This window comes from Eschrichtius robustus, chromosome 15 (genome assembly GCF_028021215.1).
Source record: "Eschrichtius robustus isolate mEscRob2 chromosome 15, mEscRob2.pri, whole genome shotgun sequence".
Classification (NCBI taxonomy): domain Eukaryota; kingdom Metazoa; phylum Chordata; class Mammalia; order Artiodactyla; family Eschrichtiidae; genus Eschrichtius; species Eschrichtius robustus.
Genome location: NC_090838.1, coordinates 93753152 through 93768502, shown reverse-complemented (window position 1 = coordinate 93768502; position 15351 = coordinate 93753152). Strand labels below are relative to the sequence as shown.

The following is a 15351-nucleotide window of genomic DNA, read 5'->3' as shown; positions in this document are numbered from 1 at the left end:
AACTAACAAGGACCTCTACTCAGTACTCTGTAATGGCTTATATGGGAAAAGAATCTAAAAAAGAGGGGATACATGTATACGTATAACTGACTCACTCTGCTGTACACCTGAAACTAACACAACATTGTAAATCAACGACACCCCGATAAAAATTTTTTAAAAGTTAAAAACAAAACAAAACTCCATCTAAAGCCCTTCATAATAAATGATAGCGTTGAGGCTGAAATTCCACGATTCTCAAGTGCCTTCCGTATTACTGAAAGGCCGGTTATTCTTTGCCTGCCAGTTCCGTGCGCTGTTAACAAGATCTGTGCCAACACAGGAGCCCCGAGGTGGAGCTCGAGGTGGAGCTCGCACAGAACGGAACCAGCAAGGCCCCGCCTTTGGGAAGAACTGGGAGCCACACCTTTAAACGAGGCCTCGGGCAGCTTAGGGGTCCTCCAGGGGCCCCAACAGAAAAGAGGACACACTGAGCGGGGGCCACTATTGATTATACTTTAGGGACTAGCTTTAGATAGGACTCGTGTCTTCTTCACTGACCCCAGTATAGGGTGCGGGGCTTTGCATCTTCTTTGGTTTTTTTTTTTAAATTTATTTATTTATTTATTTATTTATTTATTTATTTATTTATTTATTTATGGCTGTGTTGGGTCTTCGTTTCTGTGCGAGGGCTTCCTCTAGTTGCGGCGAGCGGGGGCCACTCTTCATCGCGGTGCGCGGGCCTCTCACTACCGCGGCCTCTCTTGTTAAGGAGCACAGGCTCCAGACGCGCAGGCTCAGTAATTGTGGCTCACGGGCCCAGCTGCTCCGCGGTATGTGGGATCTTCCCAGACCAGGGCTCGAACCCGTGTCCCCTGCATTGGCCGGCAGATTCTCAACCACCGAGCCACCAGGGAAGCCCCTCTTCTTTGGTTTTTTAACGTCCAGTGTTGAAGAGACAGTCAGGGCCGATGAGGCTGGGGTCTGAGAATCAGGTGACGAGGAGTGAGCTCTTCTTAGAGAAGTGCCCAAACGAAATGATCTTAGTGGCCCTTTCAGGTTTAAGAATTAAATATGCTTGAGGTGAGAAATATTTTTAAAAATCTAGGCTTAAAACTTCCATCAGGTCCTGGGCCAAAAGCCTGACAATTAAAAACAACATTATGTTTGCAACCGGAAAGATGCGTACAACAGGCTTTTTCTTAACATGAATGAATTTATGAGGAAATATCTAGGGATCGTGGTGTCAGACCATGGACTTAGGAAGCTTGTCAGCAAGTCTCTGCAGGAGGGAATTCAGGCCATGCTGCTCATCTTCTGAGCTGTGTAGGGAGCAAACCTCACTCTGCTCTGGCTCTGAAGCCTTTCCCATCCTCTGCCAGAAACGCACTGCAAACACAGCTGGCTTGTCACCAAACTCTAAACAGCTAAAAAACGAACAGAAAACACTTTCCGGAGATGAATTCCACTCAACAAAACCTAACGGTCTACATAAAATTAAGCCTTATGGTAATTATAATCTTCACCTTTAAGCATCTTTATATTTCTTGGAAATGTAGTAGTAAGCAGAAATGAGTTTAAATAATTGCTGTAAATATGTATAAAACCATGAAGATGTCACAACAGGAACCAGGGGTTTTCAAAGTGTGGTCCCTAGATCATCCACATCACCAGAGAATTGCTAGAAAGGCAAATTCTTGGGCACTTTGTGGGCTGTTGGGACCAAGCCCTCCAGAAGCTTCTGGCACACCTGCAGTTTGAGCACCACTGATCTGGAGAGATGGAGTGATGAAACTGCCTGAAAACAGGGTTTTGGTTAAAAGTTCCAATTACTATGAGAAATGCAATTTGAAAAATATAGCAAGGAACTATGCTAATCCTTCTATTCTGTTTCTTCCTGGCCAAATAGTTTTAATAGATTTTTTTTAAAAGAGTAGGAGATGAAACCCAAATAGACTGTTTGTGTGGCCAATATATACAGTAAGTTATCTTTAGCAAGTCTTTTCACACGTGAATGTGCTGTATGACAAAAGATGAGTATCTAAATACTACTGTCGGACACAATAAATAAGCTGAAACAGATGCTCTCTTTGGGATCCTTAATGTCTTACAGAGAAAAATGCCTTCCTATACCACACGCTTATGCTTTGCAGACCTCATCCTAGTTGTAACCTGTCACTTTCTATAGTAATGGAAAAAATAAAACACTGACCACTTACAGAGCACACAGAAATCTAGTTACTGGTTATTCTTCATCGTAAGTACAGCTTCCTAACCATATCCACAGGATAAGACTGAACAAATATATAAGGATTTACGATAAGCATCAGAAGGCAGGTAGGAATTTTGAATTTGCTAGATTTAATGAGGTTTGGATTAGGAGGTGGAGGTATAATGGTTAAACATGGAGAATAAGAAGCCATACCGTTTCATCTTTAGCTGCTGAGGATAAATGACAATTGCAGATGAAGGAGGAGAGAAAGGGAGGGGGAGAGAGAAGATGAAGAAAGAACAGTCGATATTAAGATTCAGGACAGGAAAGAGAGCCAAAGCAGGGTGGTCCGGTTCATTCACTGACTGATAAAACATGTCTAACAGATACCTCTGAAACACCCAGCATATCACTGACCCGGGATATTGCAGGATATGCCAAAGTTTTGCTTGTTTTTCTGAAATATGCACATCCCTCCCTCCCCCCCCCCCTCCCCCGCATCCATCCCCTGCAAGCACAGATTTCCCAGGACTCAGAGCTGGGTATATTTTTACTTTTCAAAACAGAAAAATATGAAATATTTTTAAATGCACAATATCAAGCAAGAGTCGAGCTTATTTATCTTGGAATCACTCAGGATATTTTAAAAATGAAACACATCTTGAAGATGCACTCTAAAAAAGCCGTACTTACAGAGGAATCACAGGTCCTGCAGTGACCTCAACCAAAGGCGAGCCCTGGGCCCAAAGACCACAAGGAAGGAAAGGAAATTAAATGGGGAGGCCTCTGAGTCCGGCAGGAACGCTGACCCAGGAGCTGTGCAAGATTATGAAGCTAAGGGCTCACACCGGCCTGGCGGTGGCTTTGGAAGCCAGGCTCTCACCTTAGAGATGCCAAGATGAACAGAGAAAAAGACAAAGCAGGGGAGGAAAGGAGATGCGGAGACAGTGGCAGGAAGCAGAGGCAATGGACGGCGGAAAAGGAATAAGCAATGGACTTGTCCATCTGCACGTCCGGACGGTTCCTCACAGCTGCAGACGACAGCTGAGGACAGACTGGCTATGAGCAGGAAGACAGCGCAGCTGGCCTCTCTCTGTCGTGGCCCTTCAGGAGAAGAGCAGCGACACGCCTGAGAGTCCCCTGAGCATGCCTTTGGCACAAGGCAGGCGCACGAACAGCAGAAAATGCCACACGTCACGGCGAGTTCCATCAGGACAAGCAGCCCTCCGCACCCTCGGGCCACCTGGCAAGCCTTCAGCCCAAGCCAGTGCCACCGTGGGTGCAGAGCTGACCAAGTCCCAGCAAACAAACCCCTTCCTCTGCCCCGGGAATCAATGGTCCCAGCACACGATGAGATGTCGTAGCTTGGTTTTCTAAGTTAAAACAGAAGGAAAAAAATCTGGAAAGGCTCCCATAAAAAATGGTTACAATAAAATATAAACAATTAATGTCTCAACGATTTAGAAAAAGTTAGCTTTCTCTCTAATAATGCGAGACAAATGCGACACTGGAGCCTCTGCAAGTTCTGGGATGGAGGCCAGATAAAGCAAGTACCCCTCCACCTCCAAAAGGACTCGGTCCCGAGATCAGACAGTGACCGCTGCCTGCATGTGTCTGTCCCACGGAAAAGCGACAGGTCCTCCCTAAGCCAGCGTGCCCCTCCACCTTCTGCCAAGGATGGTCCCCTACCCCAGACCCGGAAAGAGGGACATTGGGCACTGTCTCCACACTGGGGGGCCGCTTTCGCCCCTCTCCCTTCTAAGACGTCTCTTCAAACCCAACATTCCTAAATCAAGACGATACTCCTCAACTCTGGATCATACCTGTCCCCTGATCACCTCCTACTGTGATCGGGTTACCGGTGCTTCCTCTGAGTTTCTCTCAGGAGGGCTGGAAGTGCTCCGGACCCGATCTCTGAAGCCTGATCTCTCCGCCCTGATCTGTGCACGGAGCTGACCTCACGTTAGAACAACTTAACGTGATGTCCTGCCAGAAACCACCAACTCTGGATAAGAAAAGCTCAGGGATATCATATGATATTTGTCTTTATGGTATCGCTTATAGGTGGAATCTAAAAGAAAGGTACAAATGAACTTATTTACAAAAGAGAAGTAGAGTCACGGATATAGAAAACAAACTTACGGTTACCAGGGGATAAAGGGGGGAGGGCTAAATTGAGAGAATGGGATTGACATACACACACTACTATATATAAAACAGATAACGAATAAGGACCTACTGTATAGCACAGGGAACTCTACTCAATACTCTGTAATGGCCTATATGGGGAAAGAATCTAAAACAGAGGGGATATATGTATATGTATAGCTGATTCACTTTGCTGTAGACCTGAAATTAACACAACACTGTAAATCAACTATACTTCATTAAAAAGTTTTGAAGAAAAGCTCAGCATTCAGACTTCAGATGCAGTTAACGTTCAAGCCCTGTGCGCTTGCCGAAGCACAGGGCAGGCGCCGCCGTCTCCACGACCTGCCACCACCATCAGGGGGGCCAGTTTCCACCACCATCACATCTGCCCCCCTCTCTTAAGGGGAAAATCACTTCTGGGGCCTTGAACTCCTCCCAGATCAGTCAACAGGGAACCTTGACTATGCACTTACTTATTGTGGTATCAACCTTTTCAGAAGACAACAATTACAGTACATAGCACGAGCTTACTAGTCTTACAGGTTGCGTTTAAAAAATTAAACTGGGACTTACCTGGTGGCACAGTGGTTAAGAATCCGCCTGCTAATGCAAGGGACACAGGTTCGTTCCCTGATCCAGGAAGATCCCACATGCCGTGGAGCAACTAAGCCCGTGCACCACAACTACTGAGCCTGCGTGCCACAACTACTGAAGCCTGCACGCCTAGAGCCCGTGCTCCGCAACAAGAGAAGCCACCGCAATGAGAAGCCCATGCACTGCAACGAAGAGTAGCCCCCGCTCGCCACAACTAGAGAAAGCCTATGTGCAGCAACGAAGACCCAATGCAGCCAAAAAAAAAAAAAAAAAAAATTAAAAATTAAACTGAAGTCTACAGGAACCAATACAAAGTAATTACACTGGACTCTATCTTCAAAACTCTCCTTTTGGGGGGACTCACTCTGGAAGGTGTATTTGCAGGGATCGACAAAACCGGTTTAGTAGTACCTCCACAATGAAAACACAAAAAGGCTAATTCCTGTGACACAGCCCAGTTCCCCAAGACGGGCTCAGCCACACACCTGGAACACAGACCTCCGAATGTGTGCTGGAAACCAATCTGCTCCAAGTCGAGAGGCCTCATGCCGCCGACTCTGCTCACACACACAAACTCCTCTCTCTCAACAACTCTCTTTTCCCTTTCCGTTCTCTTCCTAAGTGCTTTAAAAGCTTTTCAGAAGTAAACTCAGTGGTGCCTGAGGCAGAGATGTACTGAGGATTACACGGTTTAAAAAGTAAAACCGACCAACCAACAAAAGGCTGTGTCAGAAACCGGGTGCCCGCCTTGCTGAGAACATCTGATGTGTCTCAGACCCAGAGAGGAAACAAGGTCAACCGCCAGGGCTGAGACGGTGCCATTAACCGGGAAAAACCAGGGGAGAAAATGACATTTGAGTCTGCACGACAGAACAGGGGTGATCTGAGTCAAGAGGCAGCAAACCTTCAGAAGCTAACAACACACTGTACTTACCGTGCCATCTGCAAGAACGCACCTCCCGGAGAAGAGGTGCAGCTAAGGCCGGGCAGTCCAGGCGGATTTCAGCCCAAGGCAGAGCGGGGCGTCTCAGGACACAGACCAACTGTGTTCATCCCTCTTAACATGAGCCCCAAATACCCTTGCTGTTTGAGGCCATTCACACACCTGAGAAGGGAATGGCACACACACGCACACACATACATACTCTCCGCTTCCTTCGAGCGTTCCACTCACCGAGGACTCTCTGTCCCTGATGAGCAAGCCGCCCTGCGCGCCCCGTGCACAACGCACACGTGTACACATCACACACACACACAGACACGCACACACGTGCACACACACGGGCACACCCCTCTGCCCCCCCAACCCCGCACTCACCGAGGACTCGCTGTCGCGGACGAGGAAGTCGCCCTGCACGCCCCGCGCGTTGAGCGCACACTCGGCCTGGTGGCGCGTCACGTTGCCGTAGTACCACTCGCGGCCCGCGAACCGGCCGGCGCGCGCAGGCCCCGCGGGGCCAGAGCCGGCGTGCGGGGCCGGGCCCTCGCTCAGCACCACCACGTAGTTCTTGGGCACCAGGCCGACCTGGCCGCGCGCGTTGCGGCAGCGCCACCACTCGGGGTCGTTCTCGGGCTTCTCGATCACCTCCATGGTCTCGCCCTTGTCGAAGTTGAGCTCCTCCTCGGTGACCGAGCTGAAGGGATACAGCGTCTGCACCACGTGCAGGACCCGCGCGCCCTGGCCGTTGCTGAGCGCGGCGCTGGGCCGCAGGCTCGGGCCCCCGGGCGCGTCGGCGGCCGCCTCGTCCAGCTCCTCCAGCACGTAGTTGGACGGGAACCAGCCCACCTGCCCGTTGTAGCTGCCCCGCCACCAGCCGTCGCTGCACTTCTCCATGACGGTGACGCGCGAGCCCTTCACCAGCGACAGCTCGTCCTCGCGCTCGGCCGCGTACGCGAACTTGACCACGGCCGGGATGCTGAGGTCGTAGATGCGGTCGGCGCCGCCCCCGTTGGCGGGGAACTCCGCGTCCATGCTGGGTGTGGGCGATGCATCGCGTGCGCTTGTCTTCCTGCGGGTCCTGCCGAGGCCTGCGGAGACACGGCAAAGCTCAGTGCGGGGACGGGGCTCAGCGCGCGGGGACCCGGCATGGGCTCCACGCGCGCACGGGGCTCAGCGTGCGGCGACCCGGCAGGGGCTCAGGGCGGGGCCTGGTCCAAGGGGCAGCAGCTGCACCTGAGATAGGTCGGACTGGGTCCCGTGGCTGGTGACCAGCCAGTCACCAGCAGAGAAGGTGACAGTGGCTAAATGCCTGAAAGCTGGGAATTACCAAAACTGATCTCTCTGCTTTCCTCAAAAAACTGCTAGAGCACCAGCAAACCGAGAGGATAAAACAGTGTAAAGTCTGAAAATGATTAGAGCATCCCCGTGCCACTACTACAAAAGACAAAACAAAAACAACAAAAAAACAAGGCATCAGGACAGAAAACGTCTTATGCGTTTTGGATGGGAAGTTGGACAAAATGAGCTTGCAGAGCCGCCCCAGCTCTCAGCACCCCTCAGGGCTGGCCTGCGCTCAGGCCAGCACCCTCTCCTCCATTCCGAGGACACTCAGTGCCCCCCCAGGGCCACCTGGCAGTGGAGCAGCCCCACTGGGCAGAAACCCATACCCCTCCTTCCTCCTGTTCTTTTCTTTCAACACTGCAGAGACTTCCCACAAGTTGTGATGAGTGAATTAGAAGAGAAAAAAATAGCCGATACATTAAATCTAAGGCAGAATTTTTCACAATCTGATTGAAAAACCACTAATGGATCAGAAAATCAGTTTAACGGGGTTGTGACCAGCCTGAATGTAGGTGCTGTCTTCTTTTTAAAAGGGAACAAAATAGAAAATCTCAGAGTGCATCAAACATAGAATTGCTGCTTCAGTCACATATGTGAGTCAGTGCTGAGCTATAGTGTGAAAATTATCCCTTCCTGTGCCTGAGGAACACAGCTGGAAAAGCCCTAAGGTAAAAATGCTTTAACCTGGTTAAAATGCACAGAATTCCGGGACCTTGTAGAAAGCGTGCCGAGGGGAGGAAGGCACGTCGGCCCCAGAGATGGGGACGTGCCCCTGGACCAGGGGCCCGCCGTGCCGCTCACCCGCCATGTCTGCCAGCTAAGTCAGTGTGGAGGTTTTCGTGGCATGGAAACTGTGGCCACTGGCAAGTGTTTGTTTCTTCCTGAAAGGACACCAAAGCGCTTTTATGGGTAGCTTGTACCTCCTTCTCCCTTAATTCCCTGCAGTAAAGACAGCTTGGTCCTGAGAATTACCTTTGCTTCTACTCCCCTGCCACGTGGGGAGGTCAGAGGCATAAAAGGAGGCATAATGATCGTGTCCGACCACGGAGAGTTGGGCGCTGGCTTCCAGAGCAGACCCGCCTCAGGCTGCGTTCTCTGCCCCGGGACACGTGCTCTGCTCAGTGCCACCAGCAGAGCAAGGAGTGTGAGGTGACAGCACTCCCGTGATAAGCGTTCATTCACTTGGGTCTTCAAGTGGAGACACCCTTTTTCTTTTTTTAAAAAATATATTTATTTTATTTGTTTATTTTTGGCTGTGTTGAGTCTTCGTTGCTGTGTGCGGGCTTTCTCTAGTTGCGGCGAGCGGGGGCTACTCTTCGTTGCGGCACGTGGGCTTCTCATTGTCGTGGCTTCTCTTGTTGTGGAGCACAGGCCCTAGAGTGCCTGGGCTTCAGTAGTTGTAGCATGTGGGCTCAGTAGTTGTGGCACGTGGGCTCAGTAGTTGTGGCTCGCGGGCTCTAAGGCGCAGGCTCAGTAGTTGTGGCACACGGGCTTAGTTGCTCCGCAGCATGTGGAATCTTCCCAGACCAGGGCCCGAACCCGTCTCCCCTGCACTGGCAGGCGGATTCTTAACCACTGCACCACCAGGGAAGCTCCGAGACACCAATTCTTTAAGCTAATGGCTTCTGCCGTTTCTTTTTGTTCTTCAGCGTCTTACTCAAGTGCACGGGAAATAAAGAGTAAGGCGGGACACTGGACCAAGTTAAACACTTAGATTTCCACGTAAGAGTTAATTTGCTTTACACCTGAAAACATGAGAACCTCTCAACCTTTGATCTCAAAGCTAGGTGAGTTCAACTCTGCAATGACACGGCATTGTGATGATTCAATGGCGTCCTAATCCAGAAGGCACACAGGACAGTTCATGGAAGTAAACTTCCATCCAGAAGTCTTGGGCACGAAGGCCTTCAAACCTCCCGGGGCAGTCGGCACGCCGAGCAGGAATGGCCAGGCAGAGTGCAATTTTTATGGGTAACAAAGATTTCAAGAAATAACATTTAAAAATAACTCTCTAGGAGACCTTTCCAAATTTGTGAGCAAGGAAGCCTACTTGAAGAGCCAGGGAAGAGCAGCTTTTAGAATATTCATCAAGACGTAAAGGTGTCATCGCACACTACTATATATATGATAGATAACCAACAGGGACCTACTGTATAGCACAGGGAATTCTACCCAATATTCTGGGATAGCCTATATGAGAAAAGAATCTAAGAATGAAACATACGTATATGTACAACTGAATCCCTTTGCTGTACACCTGAAACTAACACAACATTGTAAGTCAACTATATAATCCAATAAAATTAAAATATATATTAAAAAAAGGCGGAAAGGTGTCAAGATCAACAGAAAAGACAACAGCAGACCTTACGCCTCGTAATACGTGGTGGAAGACACTTATACGTAAGTCAGTCATACCGCTGACTTACGAACATACTACTTTGTCTGCTTTTTTTCAAACACAAAACAATTTAATTACTTCAGCCTTGAGCTCCTTCCAGGAACCTTCCTAGACTCTGGGGAGAGTGAGATAAGACAGGCACACTCCCTGCCCATAAGGGAAGCTTATATGTCTCTATCAAGACTGGAACTTTCTACATACAAACACCCCTGGAAAATTAACCTGTTTTGCTCTAATATGACCTAAACAGTCTTTGAGGCAACTCTGGGCTGGGGTCTTGGGGGCAGCACAGCAGAGTGACTGAGAGCACAGCCCCAGCAGGAATCCCGAGTCAGCCACTAATTAGCTGTGTGCTCTTGGGCAAGTTACTTAGTCTCTCTGGGTCTTAGTTTTCTTACCCTAAAATGTGGACAACGATGGCACTGGATCAGTCTGCAAGGGGGGCCATAACAGACTGGGGGGCTTCGACAACAGAAACGTGTTTTCTCATGGTTCTGGGGGCTGGAAGTCACAGATGAAGGGTCAGCAGGGCTGGTTCCTTCGGAGGCCTCTCTCCCTGGCTTCCAGACGGCTGCCTTCTCACTGCGTCTGCATTCTGTGTCCTAATTTCCTCTCCTTACAGGACACCAGTCATGCTGAATTAGGGCCACCCTCAGAAACCTCATTTAAACTTAGTTACCTGTTTAAAGGCCCGATACAAATACAGTCACACTTTGAGATTCTGGGGGATGGGAAATCAACACATGAATTTTGAGGGTGGACAAATCAGCCTAAAACAGGTACCTAAATTCAGATTACACATATAAAGGACAGACCATGCTTTATGAATGACAATTATTACTCTTACTAACTGAGCTGGGTGTTGAATTTCTTTTTTCTCAGATATGTTACCAGGAGAGGGTCTAAGTCCTCTCTGAACACTCTTGGCCGTGGCCCTGCGTGCCAGACGGCCACCCAAACAGAAACTTGGCCCATCAGGCGTTTGGCATCTGGGAGACATTATCTTATGGGAGCAGAGATACATGGCGGCCGGCGCAGTGAAATGCAAGAGGCAGGCGTGTGTCGGGGGCGGGTAGGGAGGAGCCCGACCTCACTGACATCTACATGATGTGAACCTCACAACGGTCCTGTGACAGACCAGGCTCCCCCCATTTCTGCAGATGGGGAAACCGAGGCTGAAAGAGACCAGGGAACTGGCCCAGCACACGCAGCCAGTGGAGTGGCACAGACAGACCGTGATCCAATGAAAGCCTATTTAATCCAGAATCATCAAGAAGCAGAGTTCCGTTAGAGGCTAGTGTGAGGCGTGATGGCAGATGCTCATTACTTGTGTCATGATTTCCATGGGCAAATGCATCCAGGGCTGTGAAATGGGGTTTCAAGATCCCCTCACGCACCCTCCCAAACTGTGATGAACCCTTCCTCTGATTCTAGGGAATGAAATGGGCCCTGTGTGTCCGGGTGGAAGTGGGGCTGAGGTTAGGGAAAGAAGGTTTGGGATAAGAAATGCATCAGGAGCAACAGGCCAGGGCCCCAGGACAAGTTTTGGGACAGCTGGGGCAGGCTGGAGGGGGCATTGGGTGGAAATGTGTGACTAGAACAGTCACCTGGGTTGTTGACAAAGGCTCTCCCCGTTTCCTCTTCTTCCCCAGTTCTTCCCTAACCCTGATTCTGCCCGAGGCCAGAGCCCGGGTGGACGGGGCCGAAGGGCTGGGAGCCCCGGGGAGCCCCGGGAAGCAGCAGGAGGGAGCAGGAAGGTGTCAGAGGGAAGGGGACCCACCCACCAGCAGCCAGGGTGGCCTTTCTGAATAAGGAAAACCAGGTGAAGGGCTCCGGAGAGTCAGGCGGCCGGGATCACAAGGACGTCAAACGAGCCGGCTCTGGAGATTCAGGACCCCGTCATCTCCCCCTGCCTGGACCTCACCCGAGGCCACGTGACTGTTGCCGCCTGCCAGCTACGAGATGCCAGGTCGGCGGGGACAGAGACCTGTGTGTGAGCCCCAAGCTCTGGACAGCCTTGGCGTCCAGGTGCTAATTCAAAGGCAAATCCGTTATCTTTTAGGGAAGGAGGCAGTGTGGGAACTCCCCTGCTCCCCACTTTCCCTGCCTGTGTATTTCCCCACATCTTCTGCTTTTTTTTTTCTTCGTTCATTCAAGTCAGACCACCTCCTTCTTCCAGTTGTAGCAAAAACACAACCTGACTCCAATGTGTGTTTTGATTTTAACAAGGATAATGTGATTAATTTCCTTCTATGATTTCACATTTTTCCCGACAGGAGAGGCAAGAGCCTCACGCCCCTTCTGCCAAGTCCCAGCCCATCTTCACCTACCGAACAGTAACTAACCAGGACCTGGCCCACCAGATGCCCTCGCTAACCGGGGCTTCCGCTCGCCCCCTCTCTGGATCACGTTCGGGAGAACGTGCTTCCCGGCCCTTTCCAAGGCCTGCTCCCCAGGGCCAAAGCGTGGATTCCGGGGCAGCCTGGGCCGCAGACGGAAGCACCTCCCAGAGCAGCTGGCCACACTCCTCACCACACCCGGGCCTCGGGTACCGACCACGTGGTGCGGGACACCCAGGCGGCTCCGGCCAGGCCACGACGGACGGACCGAGGCCCGGGGAGCACTAGCATGTGTTCACAAGATCTAGGACGAATTCAAATGCTGTGCTTGTCTTTTAGTTCCCAAGTTCATCGTAAAGTCCTCCACTGTACAGAATGTGGTGTTTGGACGTTTTGCTGCAGGTGTTGACGCGGCCCGCACTGGGCGCATCACATCATGGATGAGGATATGGAGAACGCGGCCACCAGGAAACCTTTCCTACTGCCAGCACGCTGCATTCGGTGATGTGAAGTTAACTTTTTCCCGCAAAGTTATGACTTTCTCTACAGCTCGTTCAATAATGTATAAACTGCCATACCTTCCACAAGGAAAGAACAAAGAAGGAATGGAAATCACTCTTTAAAAAAAAAAAAAAAGCAAAATGCTGTCTGACGTGGCAGGTGCTCAGGGGTGCTCAGGATTCTAATGTCCTCCGTGAAGACCAGGCTCTGAGAACACCTCTGTTTCCTTGAATCTACGATCCTAAAGTTGTGCTATTTAAGATGGAGAGGAAATCTCAGAGACGGGCTTGCTCAGCTGTGTTCTGGTTCCTGCTGCGGGGAGCAGGCTGCCCGGGAGGGGCACCGAGCCTACTCCCCCCGCCCCCAGCGGCTCTAGTGAGCTGTGCCCCCCACCCTGGGGTCCCAGGCAGGAGCCTCTCCGCAGCTGCCCCCGGACAGTCGGCCGAGGGAGGTGGCAGCCGAGCTCCTCAACGGGGCCACGTCCACAGTCACCACATGGAAGACCAGCCACGTGCTGTGCAACACACTTTATCTGCATTTAACAACCGTATAAAAAAATAACGTGTGCCGGGCTTCCCTGGGGCGCAGTGGTTAAGCATTCGCCTGCCAATGCAGGGGACACGGGTTCGAGCCCTGGTCTGGGAAGATCCCACATGCCGCGGAGCAACTAAGCCCGTGCGCCACAACTACTGAGCCTGTGCCCTAGAGCCCGCGAGCCACAACTACTGAGCCCATGTGCTACAACTACTGAGACCGTGTGCCACAACTACTGAGCCCGTGAGCCACAACTACTGAGCCTGTGTGCCACAACTACTGAAGCCCGCACGCCTAGAGCCCGTGCTCTGCAACAAGAGAAGCCACCGCAATGTGAAGCCCGCGCACCGCAACGAAGAGTAGCCCCCGCTCACCGCAACTAGAGAAAGCCCGCACACAGCAACAAAGACTCAACGCAGCCAAAAATAAATAAAATAAATAAATTTAAAAAAAAATACGCGTGCACCATCAGGAATGGGCATTTGATTCTGAGCAGACCGCGTCATTTTAAGTGGTAAACAGCTGAGTTGGATTTAAAGGTAAACTATGCTTTGAAAAGACCTCACGTTTACTAAACTTAAGGATTTTTTGAAGGGCCACCGTTTAGGATCAATGCAGTAGTTCTCTCTTGCTTTAATCTGTTCCGCACCCTCTACGCCATCCCTCTTCAACAGAGTTCCTCTCTTCTCCTGGTCTCAGCAGGGCCCGTCCCCAGGACTCGGAGCAGAGCTCCCCCTGCAGTCTGGGGCGGGGGGAACCGGCTCTCGGAGCCAGTCACACCCGCAGGCGCCTGTGTGAAGGAGAGGCCCAGAGACACAGAGACAGCACCTGGATGACGTGAGTTGTGCCCGGGAATCCAACCACACTTCCCAGTGATGTGAGCTAATCCCTCTTTAAATTGTCCTCTTCTTCCTGTTGTTTGTTTGTTTTCTTTAGCTACTTTTGAGTTGATCTCTGTCACTTCGATTAAGGGCTCTGAAAAAATAAAATGACCCTCCCCCACTCTTGCTCCTCTGCTCCCACCTCACCTCCTGAAATACGCCACTCAGAAAAGAGGTATGCTTGGGTGAGTACGCCGCAGAAAACAGAGCGAAAGTTGGGGAGCCCCCAGGCTTGTGCGCGGGGGTGAGCAGACACAGGCCGTGCTTCCTAATCCCAGGGCAGCCTGGGGTTGAATATTTACTCCAAGAGCCCGCACTCGAGGTCTGTGACTCTGGGAGGCATGGAGGTTAGGCCTAACTGACCGAAGCCCCCCGACTTCGACTTCTGCTCTGCTCTGCACGGGGACCCAGGGCCACCGGCCCCATCCGAGGTGGATCTTGGAGGACCACCCCCACCCCGGGCAGCCCGGAGAGCGACGGGCTGGTCAGTGCAGAACATCTCACACCCAGCCGGGGCTCAGGCCAAGCAGACTGGGGCGTGGCTGCCCCAGGTGGCACCTGCCCCTCCCGTCACTCAGAGGCGCAACCGCTGCTGCCTGCTGGACGTGCGAGCCTGGGGAGGGTGAAGAACGTGTGGAGAGCAGGGGGGGAACCGGGCAGGGGCCCAGGGAGGGGACGGGGAGGGGAGGGAGGAGCAGAGACGCGTCCGGCGGAGGCAGCATGACTGTGGCGGGCAGGGCACAGAGCTGGCCCATCTCACCCTCGTCCCCGCGTCACTGCTGGAAGATACTGCACGTGGCACCGTGCCTGCCTCGCTGACAGGGACCGGGTCCACTCGAAGAGGAGGACACCCCACTTCCCAGCCGCGTCCCAAGACGGAGGACTAAATGCAGCCCTAGGCGTCCAGCTTCGTCGTCCTCCCTGGGCTTGCACGCCCAGCGGGTCGCACCTCGGTCACGCCTCTGAGTGAGTGGCAGGAGGGGCCGGCGCCACCTGGAGCAGCCGGGTGATGGCTCTCATGCCCAGGTCTGAGACACTCGGTACTGTCCCGCTGGTCCTCGGGGACGGATTTCACCCGCATGAAACCGCAGCCCTGCGGCTGCCGCTGCCAGGACCACATCAGCGTCAGCAAAGCAGACGCTTGCCCTGTAAGGTCCTGACAGCAAGCGCGGGGAACGCTTTCTCCTGACGGGCGGGATGTGCCAGACCCCAGGGAGGTGAAGGGCTGAGGATAAAGTCGGGCCAGGAGCCTTTCTCCCGCTAGCAGCTTAAATCGAGCTTTTGAAGATGAAAACCACTGTCCTTTCCTAAAGCGGAGTCAGCCTGCTGTACGGCCTGTGGGAAACACCGGGGGCTCCATGCTCCCCACCCCCGAAACTGCCATGAACCCAGGGGGTTTACTTCTTTATTCCTAGGCATGTGCACCTTAGGTGCGTACCCCTCACCCTACGATGAAACGTGCCCTTTTGTGCCGTACG

At 51.9% G+C, this 15351-nt stretch overlaps 1 protein-coding gene across 1 annotated transcript in view; it reads right to left on the bottom strand.

Moving 5' to 3' along the window:
* Positions 1-15351, bottom strand: part of NCK2 (NCK adaptor protein 2) — a 137935-nt gene that overhangs the window by 16304 nt on the left and 106280 nt on the right. The window contains exon 4 of the mRNA XM_068564336.1: positions 6255-6964. Within this exon, the coding sequence (XP_068420437.1) occupies positions 6255-6964 (710 nt within the window). The remainder of the gene's footprint in view (positions 1-6254; positions 6965-15351) is intronic.